This window comes from Euleptes europaea, chromosome 8 (assembly GCF_029931775.1).
Source record: "Euleptes europaea isolate rEulEur1 chromosome 8, rEulEur1.hap1, whole genome shotgun sequence".
In the NCBI taxonomy this organism is placed as follows: Eukaryota; Metazoa; Chordata; class Lepidosauria; order Squamata; family Sphaerodactylidae; genus Euleptes; species Euleptes europaea.
This window is the reverse complement of record NC_079319.1, coordinates 10,669,214-10,684,604: the sequence shown is the minus strand read 5'-3', so window position 1 is coordinate 10,684,604 and position 15,391 is coordinate 10,669,214. Positions and strand designations below refer to the sequence as shown.

The 15,391-nt window shown below is 45.6% G+C and overlaps 1 protein-coding gene across 1 annotated transcript in view; it reads right to left on the bottom strand.

The window, feature by feature from the left end:
* The window catches only part of HHLA1 (HHLA1 neighbor of OC90), a 46,845-nt gene that overhangs the window by 13,769 nt on the left and 17,685 nt on the right, over nt 1-15,391 (bottom strand). The window contains exons 7-14 of the mRNA XM_056854659.1: nt 14,432-14,488; nt 14,135-14,221; nt 12,692-12,784; nt 11,553-11,801; nt 8,917-9,159; nt 5,971-6,036; nt 4,596-4,667; nt 3,697-3,765 (exon numbers count right to left, since the gene is read on the bottom strand). Coding sequence (XP_056710637.1) covers nt 3,697-3,765; nt 4,596-4,667; nt 5,971-6,036; nt 8,917-9,159; nt 11,553-11,801; nt 12,692-12,784; nt 14,135-14,221; nt 14,432-14,488 — 936 coding nt within the window. The remainder of the gene's footprint in view (nt 1-3,696; nt 3,766-4,595; nt 4,668-5,970; nt 6,037-8,916; nt 9,160-11,552; nt 11,802-12,691; nt 12,785-14,134; nt 14,222-14,431; nt 14,489-15,391) is intronic.

Below are 15,391 nucleotides of genomic sequence, written 5' to 3'. Positions count from 1 at the left end.
TATATGTATACCAAAGAATTTTTTTAAAAATAAATTTCTTTATGATTTATTATCAGAAAATATTTGTTTTGCATACCTATTTTATATACCTATATACCCGGGGTCATGTAAAAATTTCTCAGGCAAAAAGAAGTCACAAGTGGGAAAGGTTTAAGAAGCCCTGTTCTAGATTGCTTCCCCATGATCTTAAAACAGTCATCTGTAGAAAATAGAAATCAAACCCAAACTTAAGGAGTTGGCCAGTAGCCACCAAGCAAGAATCTCGTTAATGGTTATATCTGAAATTTGTGCATCGTCTACATATTTCATAATTATATCCATATAAATAAAGTTGCCTTCCTCTAGAACTCTGTTTTGATGCCCTGATTTTTTTTAACATACAGTTTGGAGCACGTTCAATGATAATGTTGTATATTTTGTGAGCCTGTTACAGGCTTTGACATATTAGAGCACATGAACTATGGAATTAGTGTTGTACATATGCAGAAATATTCAATATAAAACCAAACTATGCATATGAGCTACAAACTATACAGCAGAGGCTTAAATTTCCTTTGAAAAGGAAAGAAAGCCTGGATATTCCTTGCCAGAGGCTTATGTTTCTGAATTACTCTGTCAAAGATTTCAGTGTTAATGCAGATTTGCTTGCCGCACATTCTGCCTTTTTCTAGGACCTTTCCCAGCCTTCTCAATGGCTAGAGAGCAAAGCCTTTGCAGCACTCCTACATTTTTTTAGGCTACAGAACAGAGTGTTAGCTGCACTTCCTGCCTTCTCAGTGACTTCAAGTGCAGAAATGCTCCCTACCCACTATACACCAAGGGTATGCTGACTAATGATGTAATGTAAACAATATATTGTATTTTAAGATTTAAACATGAAGACATGATGCTAGAAATTAATGAATAGGTTCAATCTCAACGTATTTTTCTGGAGATGAGAATGATGGTAAAATTGAATATATAGAGAGAAACAAGACTCAAAACTGACTGTTTAAGGTTTAGCAAAATTGCCTGGAGGAAGGGGAAGTCCTTATTTGGTAGTATAAAGGAAAGCCACAGAGCATGTGCAGTATAACTGTATCCTGGTTGAGCTCAAGGTTCAAGCCCATTGAAGGTGACTGTATCCTGCTCGAGCTCAAGGTTCAAGCTCACTGAAGGTGACTTAAACAGTATAAATACAGGCAGAGAGAGGGCTAGAACTTCAGACCTCTAAGGGAGGCTCAGAAGATGGTATTGGTATGTATGGCTTTACAAATATATTATTCTAGAGTGTGAATTAGATACTTTGAACTAAATCAGACTTCTTTAACTGTTATATTTTAAGTGTTGGATTTTAAAACTGAATAGTATGTAGAACATGCTTGCTTTATAGTATACATTGTTACTGAGTTTTAAGACTTTATAATACTTACATATACATATATATATATACACACACACACACACACACACACACATATATATATATATATATATACACACACACACACACATAATATTGGAGCACATCAATAAAAAGACTTACTTTTTAAGTGATTAAAGTAGTTGAGTCCTGCTTAGTAGGTGACTAACTGAATAAAATAACATACCACTTCTCAGGAAGGGGTTGATTCTAAGAGCATAGTCACTCGAAAGGCACTGACCCGCTTCAAGCCGAGGTGGTTTGCCATCACCTGCTTCCACATGGGCTGAAAGAGTTTGGAGAGAACTGTGACTGGCCCAAGGTCACCCAGCAGGCTTCATGTGAAGGAGTGAGGAACTGAACCCAGTTCTCCAGGTTAGGGGCCGCCGCTCTTAACCGCTACACCAGGTTTTGCTCTAGTCACACTTGTCTGGCCGACAGTTTTATCAAATGCTTTCAATTATCTGTTATCATTGTCTTTTAAAGCTTATGTTTTTATTGTCTGATACCTGCCCAGCTGAGGCTTCATAAGCGTGGTATGAAGCTTCTAAAATCTACATTTCACTACTGCCAGCAAATCTATGAATAACCTGCTTGTAATATTGCCTGGCCCTGACCTGGACAGCCTAGGCTAGTCCAATCTCATAAGATCTCAGAAGCCAAGGAGGGTCAGCCCTGGTTAATACTTGGATGGAGACCCCCAAGGAAGTTCAGGGTTGCTATGCAGAGGCAGGCAATGGCAAAGCACCGATGTTCGTCTCTTGCCTTGAAAACCCTACTGGGATGCCATAAGTAGGCTATGACTTGATGGCACTTTACACACACACACACACACGCACGCACAATATTGCCCAGCCCTGACCTGAATTTGCCCCAGGCTAGCCCAATCTCATCAGATCTCAGAAGCCAAGCAGGGTCAGCGCTGATTAGTATTTGGATGGGAGACCACCAAGGAATACCAGGGTTGCTACTCAGAGGTAGGCTGGCTTGGCAGTGTGGATCATAACAAAGTGCTCCCCGCCACCTTCCCCACACCAAATTTTTTTGCATTTTTCTGGTTTGGGTTTATTGAACTTGAAATTTTTCAGAAAATCCGGGGTTTCTGGATTTTTTTCTAAAAAATTCAGGTTCAATAAATTTGAACCCAAAAAATGCCAGAAAAAGAAAATCAGTGCACACCCCTGGTCGGCAATGGCAAACCAACTCTGGATGTCTCTTGCCATGAAAACCCTACGGGGTTGCCCTAAGTTGGTTGCAACTTGATGGCAAGAAAAATAGTTTCCCAAAACACATTTAGAAAAACAATGTTGATTCTGATTGATTGTAAATAGATGTTCACAACCTACTTCCTTCTGAGGTCTGGTGCCCTAACAATGAGGCAAGTTTCCCCTCTCCTCTCTATGCAGTGGAGGTAGGGTTGCCAGGTCCCTCTTCACCACCAGCAGGAGTATTTTGGGGTGGAACCTGAGGAGGATGAGGTTTGGGCAGGGACTTCAATGCCAATTGCCAAAATTTTCTCCAGGTGAACTGATCTCTATCGGCTGGAGATCAGTTGTAATAGCAGGAGATCTCCTGCTTGTACCTGGAGGTGGGCAACCCTAAGTGGAGGGGGTTCTGTTGCAGCATGGAGGATCTGCCTGGTCTAATTTCTCTGTAAATCCACTGGGGAATGAAAGGTAGGCTGGAGTTCCATGGCAAAATGCTGTCATTTCTCTTCCACAGTCAGGAAGGGCCTTGGCACAGTGGCAGAACATCTTCTTGCCATACAGAAGGTCACAGGTTCAATCCCCAGCATCTCTAGTTATGTGCACCTGGATTCAGGTGATGTGAAAGGCCTCTACAAGAGACCCAGAAGAGCAGTTTCCAGTCAGAGTAGACAGTACTGACCTTGATGGACCAACAGTCTGATTCAGTATAAGGAAGCTTCTGGTGTATGTGTATGTATGTGTAAGACTTCATTTTAAACAAACATAATGTTGTACCCTAAGGCAATTTCATTGGCATACCTGAATGAGCCTCAGGGCTAAAAACTTACTGTTATTTAACTATTCCAATAGGGAATGCATACCTGAAAATGAAGCATTCAGAGTTTTAGATATACGTTGAGATGATGTGCAAACTATGTTGACTCTATGTTGCTTCATGAACGTGTAAAAAATGTTTCCTTTCCTACACATCCACAGAGCAGTGAACAAACAGGATTCAGCAGCAGCCCCCCCTAATACGGAGGGAAAATATAAAACGTGAGGCTATGTTGTGTAGCAACCTTTGCTGTTCAAGAGACAGGTACTTACTGGAATGCACCTTCGGTGATACGCCAGTCTTTTGTGGAGATGTCGACAGCGTGAGCAAAGCCGAATTCCCTGCCAACAAAAGAAGGAAAAGAGCGTAGCAGCATAAGTAAAACTGGGTTATCACTTATGCTAACTACACTTGAGAGCAGGGTACCTAAACCGGGCCCTGATCTGAATGGCCCAATCTCATCAGATTTCGGAAACTAAGCATGGAAAATAAGAGTTTAGCCAGAACTACATTAAGCTAAAGAATCACACAAACAGGCCTTCCAGCATGGTGTAGTGGTTAAGAGCTGCAGACTCTCATCTGATGAACTAGATTGGTTTCCCTGCTCCTACACATGAAGCCTGCTGGGTGATCTTGGGCCAGTCACAGATCTCTCAGAACTCTCTCAACCCCACCTACCTCACACCGTGTCTGTTGTGAGGGAAGGGAAGGTGATTGCAAGCCCCTTTTGAAACTCCTTAAAGTTAGGTCTTTTATGCATGGCTGTTTCACTCGCCGTTACCCCTCCAATGACTTCAGGTCTTTGTGTTGATTATGCATGCCGTCTCCGACCATCAGAGGTCGCCTCACTCCCCCCCTGACATTCCCTGCATTTTGCCCACGTTTTCAAATTCAAGATAAAACAGGCCTCTGAAAAGACGGGCAAACTGCGGGGAAATGCAGGGGGAGAGCGAGACGACCTCTGATGGTCAGAAACGGCATGCATAATCAACACAAAGACTCAAAGTCATCGGCGGGGTGACGACGCGTGAAACAGCCATGCATAAAAGACCGGAGAGAAAAGCGATGTATAAAAACCAATTCTTCTTCTTCTTCCATCAATAAGGGATTCACAGTCTTGACATAAGAATAGAATGCTACAGGAGTTTGTTTCAGTAGGAATGGAGCTCACCTGTCTGCATTGGTAGAGACGCTCTAGTTGTTTTTGGAGAAGTTGGCTGTGCCACAGTCACGGATGCTTCAGCTGTGGGAACAAAACCAGAAGCACATCAACATCCCTAGAAGAAGAAGAGTTGGTTTTTATATGCCAACTTTCTCTACCACTTAAGGGAGAATAAAACCGGCTTACAATCACCTTCCCCTCCCCACAACAGACACCCTGTGAGGTAGGTGGGGCTGAGAGAGCTCTAAGAGAGCTGGGGCTAGCCCAGGGTCACCCAGCTGGCTTCATGTGGAGGAGTGGGGAAACCAACCTTGTTCTCTGGGTCAGAGTCCACAGCTCCAAACCACCATTCTTAACCACTACACCACGCTGGTTATTATTTCTCAAATACTCTAGGAGGCAATCACAAATCCCCTCAGGCTGTCCCAATTCTGGGCTTGCAGGCCACTTCCTTAGTATAGAAAACATTAGCTTTTGACAGTCAGTCCCAGACTGAACTTAGCTCCTGCTTTCTGTCTTGCTTAAGAATTCAACCCTGCCTGCTTCAGATGACATTTCTCATCTTGGAAACTTGTACTTCAGAATTTTTTTGGTTTTGACATCGAGTTGCAGCCGACTTACGGCAACCCTTTAGGATTTTTCAAGGCAAGAGACAAACAGAGGTGGTTTGCCATTGTCTGCCTCTGCATAGCGACCATGGACTTCCTTTGTGGTGTCCCATCCAAGTAGTAACCAGGGCTATCCCTGCTTAGCTTCTGAGATCTGACGAGATCAGGCTAGCCTAAGCTATACAGGTGCATGGTGCACTTGATCAATGGTAACTTGGACCGTTGCCCTGATCTTCACCCTGCCTCTTGCCCAGCGCCTCGATTGGTACCCAAGATCCTAACACAATGGCAGATAACACAAATGCACAAAGGTGTCCACAAGACAGTTTCCATAAAGAGATAAACCATTTGATCCACATGGAAAGGAAAGGGAATATGGATGGCTTCTGTTAAAACATGAGCTTGGTACTGAGATGTGTGGGACACGCACTCTTAAAAGATGAGAAGATAGGGGTTCACCATTCCATGAGGGATAAGACTCCCTAACTCTGGATTGGGTAAGGAACTTCTAGCCAGCTAGGGTGGGAAGAGCCAGTGTGGTGTCATGGTTAAGAGTGGAAGACTCTAATATGGAGAACCCAGTTTGATTCCCTACTCCTCCATATGAAGCCTGCTGGGTGACCTTGGGCCAGTCACAGTTCTCTCAGAACTCTCTCCGCCCATATATGGAGGCAGGCAATGGGAAGCCATTGGCCAGACTAACACACGCACTCTCCTTCTGGAATCTTACCAGCAAATAATTTGGGTGTTATACCAAACAAGCAATCTATACTCACTTGTCTTCAATAAATCCTGCCCTTGTTCTGTAGAAGGAGAAACCAACGGCAAAGGAACTCCTGTTGCTGAAAAGATTGGGGAGGGGGAATTAAAAGTTTTTTAAAAAAACCAGCATTTAAACATTGCACAATTTGCATCCATGGGAACAAAAGGAGGACTAAATAGGATTTGGAGGTCTTAAACTGAAAAGTTCAAAAAGTATACAGAAATTAAATTCCCTCTCCCCTCCTGAAAAAAAGTAATACATATTCCAAATTTTCTTTACGTATACGTAAGTGGAATTCTATTGGTGAACAAATTATCAGCAGAAATTTGTTATTCTGCATTAGTTAACCAAGAATAAAAAGTAACAATCTTGTGTATGGGGTAGATGAAGACTTAAGAAGATTTCTTTCCTGAAGATCCACACTTAACCATTTTCATTGTATACCTATGACGTTCTTCCTGCCACAACCCTGCTTTTCACATAATGGGTCAGCTAGGTTTGCCAGCTCTGAGTTGGGAAATTCCTGGAGATTTTGTGGGTAGAACCTGGAGAAGGTGGGGTTTGGGGAGGGGAGGGACTTCAGCAGGATGTAATGTCATAGAGACCTACTTTCAAAGCAGCCATTTTCTCCAGGAGAACTGATCTCTGACATCTGGAGACCAGCTGTAATTCTTGGAGATCTCCAGCCAACACGTGGAGGATAAAGTTATCAAAAAAGAAAAACCTCATGCTAAATATGGGAAGATAGCAAAAAACCATAGCACTGTGGCTAACCATGTGGAGGATGGCAACCCTAGGGCCCACTCATACATGCTTATTTTGAATCATTGAATCACAGACTTGGAAGGGACCTGTGAGAGTTCCCACCTCTTGTGCTAACTGCTTTTATGAGTTCAAAGAGATAGGCAAAGAACAAAGAAGGGAAGGGGGAATCCAAGACACAAGACCCTCACAGGACCACCAGGGTCATCTAGCCCAACCCCCTGCACAATGCAGGAAATTCACAACTACCTCCCCCCTCCACACCCCTAGTGACCAGAAGATGGCCAAGATGCCCTCCCTCTCATCATCTGCCTAGGATCATAGAATCAGTATTGCTGACAGATGGCCATCTAGCCTCTTCTTAAAAACCTCCAGGGAAGGAGAGCTTACCACCTCCCGAGGTAGCCTGTTCCACTGAGGAACCGCTCTTACTGTTAGAAAATTCTTCTTAAATTGCTCAGTTTCTCATACCCCGGCGATCAGCCATGGCAGAATTTTTGAACTGACGCCACCAAAAATGCTAAGTTCTAGTTGTTGTATGGATAGGGCTGCCAGGTGGGTGGTTTCGGCGGGTAATTGCCCACCAATCCACTGGGCTGCTGGGGAGCGGGGATCACATGCGTGCACAGTGCTATCACGTCACTTCTGGGTTTACCCCTGGAAGAGCTGCTTCACTGCAGCCACTTTAGCACTCAACCCCCACAAACACTGGCATTTGGGGAGTTTGAGTGCTAAAGCAGCCGCGGTGATGCGGCTCTTCTGGGGGTAAACCCAGAAGTGATGTGACCATGTTGCATGCAGCCGCGCATGCATGTGATTGCCCCAACCATACCCCAAAAACCCTCCTGCAATGGAGAGGAGGGACCTGGCAATCCAAGGTATGGCTAAGTAGCAAATGTGTGAATGTACCATTTCTTGACTTGAATGTGGGAATGTACCACTTCTTGCTGCATTGGTTATTAGGTGAAGAAGTTATATGTGTGATCTGGGCCAAAAGCCCAACACATTCATGAAACCTTCCTCTGCCTTCCTCCACTCAAGATGAGCTGAAAAGGACTCACTCTTTTTAAGGAAGATTTTTGCACTGTTTTTAATGGTCTCTGTCCTGACCAGGATGGCCGAGGCTAGCCCGATCTTGCCAGATATTGGAAGCTATGCAGGGTAGGCTCTGGTAAGTACTTTAATGGGAGGCCACTAAGGAAGTCCAGGGTTGCTAAACAGAGGCAGGAAATAACAAACCACCTCAGTTCATCTCTGGCCTTAAAAACCCTACAAGGTCCCCATAAGTCAGCTGAGACCACCACCAGGGGAGGTCCTTCCTCACCACCGGTGGGAGGTTTCTGGGGCAGAGCCTGGGGAAGGTGGGGTTTGGGGAGGGGAGGAACTTCAATGCCATAGAGTCCAATGGCCAAAGCGGCCATTTTTCTCCAGATGAACTGATCTGTATCAGCTGGAGATCAGTTGTAATAGCAGGAGATTCATCTAGTACCTACACCCTACAGGAAAGCGAGGCGATAAGAAGTATTATCTCCACTGACCATTTATGCAGGGTCAATTACGATGCTCACTCAAACTCCTTTTTTAAATCTGACCTTTAAAATGACTATTCACGGTCCCAATGCAAGAGGAGAAAGTCAAACAAATTCCACCCGCACTCTCCTTCTCCTTCATTTGCATAGCCATTAGCAATCCTCATTTGCATAGCTAAGCCGCAGCTGTGATTCTTCATGCTTCCTTCAGTGAATGCTTCAAGGTGAGGGTGGAGCAAATACAAAAGGTCGCGTTAAAGGGGCTCTTAAGAAATGCGAAGCGGGTGTGACCCGGCTTCCCAGTGACTTCTGGAATGATGGTTCAGTGTGAAGAAATAAAAAAAATATTTCGGGGCACTTCAGCCTGGAACGCGCTGCTAATTACCAAGCATAAATGGCCCTCGATGGGGGTAGAAATCAGGCATTCAGTAGGTGGTTGGGACATAGGCAGCAGGCTGGCAATGGGTGGGATGGGAGGTTGCTCTCCCACCCCACAAACATCTGCCATCTTCCAGAGCAGTGGCTCCCTTTGACCTGAAGTAGCCAAAACCTGGTCTAAACTCCCACAAAAAGGACTGGCAATACAATAGCAGCATAAGGCTACATTTTTTTCCACATTATCAAAAAGCCTCTATTCTTGCTTTGGCTGTTCATGCCTGTGTACTCACTGGGAACTGGCTGTGTTCCAGGTGGAATATCATAGCTCGTCACAGGTGCAGGTGAAAGCACCTCTTTTGTTGATGAAACCTCCCATTCTTTTGAAGCACCTGCCTGCAGCCATGATGACACCTGGAAAGAGGATGGTTCTGAGCCCTTCGAGCCCATGGTCTTTCGCCATGTGGTGAATTTGGACGGGATGGTCTCATCACCTTTGGGGGCAATCGTCTGAGGATGGATGGACATCTTTGGAGCTGAAAAATCATATGAACATAAGAAAGACCATGCTGGATCAGACCAAGGGGAAGGCACATGCTGACATCATGCCAGAGTGCTGGGGTCGACGCTATAAGATCTGTAAAAACTCTATAGTTCTCCCCCCCCCAATGCTGGCAACCCCCAGGAACAATTAGGGGAGGGAACAATAATGTTTTTGCAAATCCTAAAGCATCCTGTTACCAAACAGGTCGCTTAACTCCCGGACTGGTCATGGCAACCCCAAGCAGCATACGTGTGCGCCCTGTTCCAGCCACGCGCCTGCCCTAAATGCTACAGGGAAGGCTCTCGCGTGCACCAGTGAAACTGACACGATCGCTCCTGTGTATCCCGAGCCACCGGCAGCTGAGCAACCGAGGCCAGGTCAACCTCTCCAGCGAGCCAGAGAGACTCCATGTTCCTGTGCATCTCTGTTCCAACAGAAGCCATGTCAGAGAAAGCGCAAAGACTCGTAGGCTGCATCTACACACACACCCTTGCAACATCGGACTGGTTAAGCAAAGCCATTCAGAGACATTAACATAACGATGATTCGTTCTTCCAGCTATGCGAAGCAACGATCCCCGGACGTTGGCAGAGATCGCGTCTATTGTTTCAGCCCATTAAACTCATCACCGAGAATCTCCCGGTTCCTCCCGGGTTGCACAAGCCACCGGAATCAGAACAGATTTCCAAATTCTCACAACCCCACCCCGGCAGCTGACCATTAATTCTTTTTATCACCTTTTGTCACCTGGGAACCAAGGAGGGGTAATCCAATCACCCCGCCCCTGGAAAAATAGTATATCTGGGGTCGCCCACACCCATAATGTTACCTTAGGTCTTTCTCTGGCATACTTGCCGTTACTCTGGTGGTTTGGGTTTGCGCAGCCTGGCCACGATCCCTCCCGCCTCGCTGGTCGAGTTCACGGGAACCCCTATTCCTCGCCCCTCTCTATATTTCTCTGTATCTTAGTCTATTGGAACTCAGGACAACTCCTCTACAGGAAAGGTATCGTATAACCCATCATCGAACTCCTGCCACGTTGGCGACTGTGGCTTTCCCTCCTCCCTTTTGAATTCCTAGATTCTCTGTATGTTTGTGTTGCATCATTGAACATCTGAAAACATAAACTCTCTTAATTTGGAATCCATTTGCCTCTGTCGTTATTCTAAGGTCACAGTTACAGGCTCTGGTATAGTTGGTTGCACCCCGCTTTATAAATATTATAGTTGTCGATTGCTCAGCTAATTTCCCCATTTAAAGGAGCATTTCAGGTAACAATCCCATGACATTACTTCTGGTTTTTACCAGAATTTGCATTGGTGTGCCGGCACATCAGTGGTGCACCAGTCCCCGCCCCCTAATTGTTCCCAGCGGTTACCGACTGTAGCTTTGCCACCCAAGTCTCAGTGAGAAAGGTGGATGATTAATCAAGCAAATAAATTTTAACATACATGAGAGAGAAACGGGGAAGCCTCTTTGATCCGCTCTTAGAGTGGTTCCTCAGTGGAACAGGCTTCCTTGGGAGGTGATAAGCTCTCCTTCCCTGGAGGTTTTTAAGCAGAGGCTAGATGGCCATCTGTCAGCAATGCTGATTCTATGACCTTACGCAGATGATGAGAGGGAGGGCATCTTGGCCATCTTCTGGGCATGGAGTAGGGGACACTGGGGGTGTGGGAGGGAAGGTAGTTGTGAATTTCCTGCATTGTGCAGGGGGTTGGACTAGATGACCCTGGTGGTCCCTTCCAACTCCATGATTCTATGATCCCACCCTGCAAGGGTCTCAGGGCAACAATCATAGTTCTTCCCCCCTCCTTCATGTTTACAACAATCCTGTGAGGTAGGTTAGGTTAGCAACGTAAGAACATAAGAAAAGCCATACTAGATCAGACCAAGGCCCATCAAGTCCAGCAGTCTGTTCACACAGTGGCCAACCAGGTGTCTCTAGGAAGCCCACAAACAAGACAACTGCAGCAGCATTATCCTGCCTGTGTTCCACAGCACCTAATATAATTTTTTTTAATTTGCATAGCAATTCAAATCTCAAATGGCCAATCACAACCCCCACTAGGTCTCACCCACTTTCTAAAGTTAGTTGGGGAGCACCAGGAAAGGTATTGGCAGGTGTAATGGTGCCCAGACCACCAGCAGTGGTTCTCCAGGATCTCAGGCAGAGGTCTTCCATTTCATCCACTATCTGATCCCTTTAACTGGAGATGCCGGGGATTGAACCTGGGACCTTGGGCATGCCAAGCAGATGCTCTACTGCTGAGCCACAGGCCTATCCGACATGGGATAAGCAATTCCCAGAGTGATCAAACATTGATTGGAATTCCGTCATATTCACAGCTGGCGTTCAAGCGTACCCTTTGAACCAGCAAGACTCACTTGGCACTACTGGTACTCCTGGTGAGACATCACGGCCTTCTACTGAGGTAGGGGGAGGAGGAGGCCCCACTGAAGCTGTTTTAGTTGATGAAACCTCAGGCCCCTTCCAGACATCAGACTGCAGCCACAAGGGAGCATGGACATACGGACCTTTTGAACTCACAGTCTTCAGCCTTGTGGGACGTTGTGTCAGAAGCAACTCTCCTCCTTTCGAGGATACGGTCTGGGACCTCATCGGCATCTTTGTAGCTGAAAAGAGGAACAGGAGAAAAGCAAACATCATCTACCATGTGCTTCAATTTGTGTCTCTGACACATTAAGGCTGAAAACTACCTGCCTGAGATCCTGGGACCTTAAGCATGAAAAGCATGTGCTCCATTGATGAGTTACAGCCCCCAACCTGATCCACAAGAGAGGGCAGTAGCATGATGCTGGGAAGCCCCAGCGCATAGACAGAGAAATAACAGAACAGTGAGTTAAGCATCCATACCACCTGTATGCAGTGGTGCAAAGTGCCCTCAAGTCATAGCCAACTTATGGTGACCCTGTAGGGGTTTCAAGACAAGAGATGGTTTCCCATTGCCTGCCTCTGGACTTCCTTGATGGTCTCCAAACCAAGTGCTTAAAGTGACCCCCATAGGGTTTTCAAGGCATGAGGCTAACAGGGGGTTTTCCACTGCCTTTGCATAGCGATCCTGGACAAATTCCTTGGTGGTCTCTAGAGGTGTACATTTGGCTAAAGCCGAACCGGGGAAAACAACTTGGAAAGATACCGTTGGCAGCAATAAAAAGGAGCCAAAAAGTGGATCCCCGAATAATGCCAAATACATTTTCCGGATTTTTCGAAAATGTTCAGGTTTAATAAACCCAAACACGAAAAATACTGGGGGGAAATCGGTGCACAGCCCTAGTGGTCTCCCATCCAAGGACTAACCAGGGTCACCCCTGCTCAGCTTACGAGATCTGATGAGATTTGGCTAGCCTGGCCCATCCAGGTCAGGGCAAGCCACTTTTATAAGAGGGTCTTAATTTTTCAACAACCTCCATTAAAAAGCTAGATTAATCAGCTGAAAAATCTCCCCTGATCAATTTCCCTGGTAAGAAGACAAAGCATTTATCGCTGAAGATAACTTCTTTACTTTTCAACGTCCACGCCCCTTGCGCCGTATAATTTAGGACCTTCTCAGCCTCTTCTCGCCAAGGAATCAGATTGGGGAGGATGGAGTCTAAATCTTTAGAGAGAGAGAAAACCAAAATGTCAGAAAATGCAGCTGCTTTCTATTATGTAAAACCAGAGCACTGATTACCTAGTGAGAACAGGGGAGCAAATTCCATAAGCTAACTGTACCTTATGGATGCCAGCCTCCAGGTGGGACCTGGCGATCCCCTGGAATTGCAGCTAATCTTCAGACTGCAGAATTCAGTTCCCCTGGAGAAAATGGATGCTTTGGGGGGTGGGCTCTATGACACTGTACCTCACTGAGGTCCCTGTCCTCCCCAGGCTCCATCCCCAAATCTCCAGGAGTTCCCCAACCTGGATCTGGCAACCCTTCCAACCTCCCCCCCCCCCACCGTGGCCAGAGGGGACCTGGCAGCCCTTCTGTAGCTTGTATCATGAAGTACATCATTTGGTTACTCCTGAACTTAATGCTAAACAGGTTTGTGGTGGGACAGTCCCCTGCCCATGTTTTTATTCTTATGAGAGAGGAAGAGGGGAATCTTCCTCTGCGGGTAATTTTAGCCAGAAGTGCCAACTGGCCCCAGAGTCTGCACTATGCCATTAAAAAAAATCAATAATCTCTTTTAATGTCTGCTTGGAAAACATTCCCACATATTCCTCTAGTATTTGTTATTGATGGCAACATCTCAACTTCAAGCCTGGCTTAAACAAGGTTTCCACCTTTTAAACTGCTCCCTCTGGCTGTCCCGTTACCATCTGCAAGGCCTATCAGGTGATGTTATTTAGCTCTAGGCCCCAAAGAACTTCATCTGCCCATACCCTCATATTAAACCTCCATTCAAGGAGCAGGAGTTATTTTCCCCCCTGGCCAATTGAGGTTTCAGGGGGTTTCACTGTCATCTCTGATGCTGTCCCAGGGCATTCCCACACAACCTGAAGATGCACCCCAGGGGATTCTGGATGACACTCTCCATTTGGTAGCCAAGTAGCTGGCAGCAGGAGGGGGGGGGGAAACAGATTTGTATGCTTACTGGAAGTTCTTACCAAAAGTGGCAAAGGGTATTTCTAGGAATTGCCACAAACTCTATGGTAAACCATAGAGTTTCTGGCAATTCCTAGAGCTACCCTTTATCACTTCTGGTAAGAACTTCCGTTAAGTACATAAGACTGCATTATTTTTTTAAAATTCTCCTGCGATACTGTCCCCCTCCGACCCTTCCACCAGTTGCCAGTCTCCCTGACACCCTAGCCAAACCCAACAATCTCCATGCTTGGGAAGCAGCAATCACCACCCTAATATGATTACAATCAGCTAAAGAGATTTCAGTTTATGCAACTCAGCTTTTGTTTTCACCACTCAATAGCTTGATCGCGCTCATTAATATATTCAGGATATACTCACCCAGTAAATCTGACATGTTCCCAGAAAATGTGTAATTAATAACAGGGGACTTCTCGACTGCTTCCCACAAATCTGATAGATTTCTGCCTAAAAGGAAAAAACCAAAATAAACATTCAGGAGGAACAGGTTTGCTAGCTTCCTAAAAACACTTGACGGGAACCAGGAAAGGTGTTGGTGGATTCCATGATGCCCATTTGCACCACTCTGGGGACCCTTGGGATATGTCATGACACAGTTTTGATTTTGGTGTTTGACTCCAAGCTACAGGTTTAGGAAAGGAGATGTTTCACGTTTACCTGTGCGGCCTGACATGACGCAGATATAGACGCAATCTGTGTCGTTACTCTGGCTCACTGCAAGAGAAACAGATGGTCGGTTAGCGTCATTCAAATTCATTCCGAGTGGAACAGAAACTAAAATGCAGAAATTGGTTTTATACTTCATACAGATCAGCAGGCTGATGTGTCAGCCTGGAAAAAGGAATTCACAAGTTGTAGATCCAATAACTGCTAGGATGGAATTTTGATAATGATCTGGGATAATGCCAAAGCCACAGAGACCGGTTTTGTGTTATTTTTTCAAGTGTGCCAGCTGTCTAAATCTAATGCCAAAGATATTTTCATAGCACCTAAATGGGAATGTGTTGTTGGAGAAGAGTTTTACAGATACCGTGGACTGCCAAAATGACAAATTAGTAGGTTCTAGATCAAATCAAGCCTGAACTCTCCAACTGAACTGAGGCTATCATACTTTGTTCACATTATGAGAAGACAATAGTCCCTGGAAAAGACAATCATGCTAGGAAAAGTTGAAGGCAGCAGGAAAAGAGGAAGACCCAACATGAGATGGATCGAGTCAAGCTTTTTTAAAAAGGAAAATGTTGATCTTCATTTGCATCCCGCCTTTTCCCCAAGAGACTCAGATCAGCATACCATGGCCCTCTTGTTTCGCCCTCACAGCAACTCTAAGGTTGCCAACCTCCAGGTACTAGCTGGAGATCTCCTGCTATTACAACTGATCTCCAGCCAATAGAGATCAGTTCGCCTGGAGAAAATGGCCACTTTGGCAATTGAACTCAATGGCATTGAAGTCCCTCCCTTTCCCAAACCCTGCCTTTGTCAGGCTCCGCCCCAAAACCTCCCACCAGTTGAGAAGAGGGACCTGGCAACCCTACACAACCCTGTGAGACAGATTAAGCTGAGAGTATGGTATATTTATTTGAGTCCACTAGCACCTTAGAGACTGTCAAGATAGCA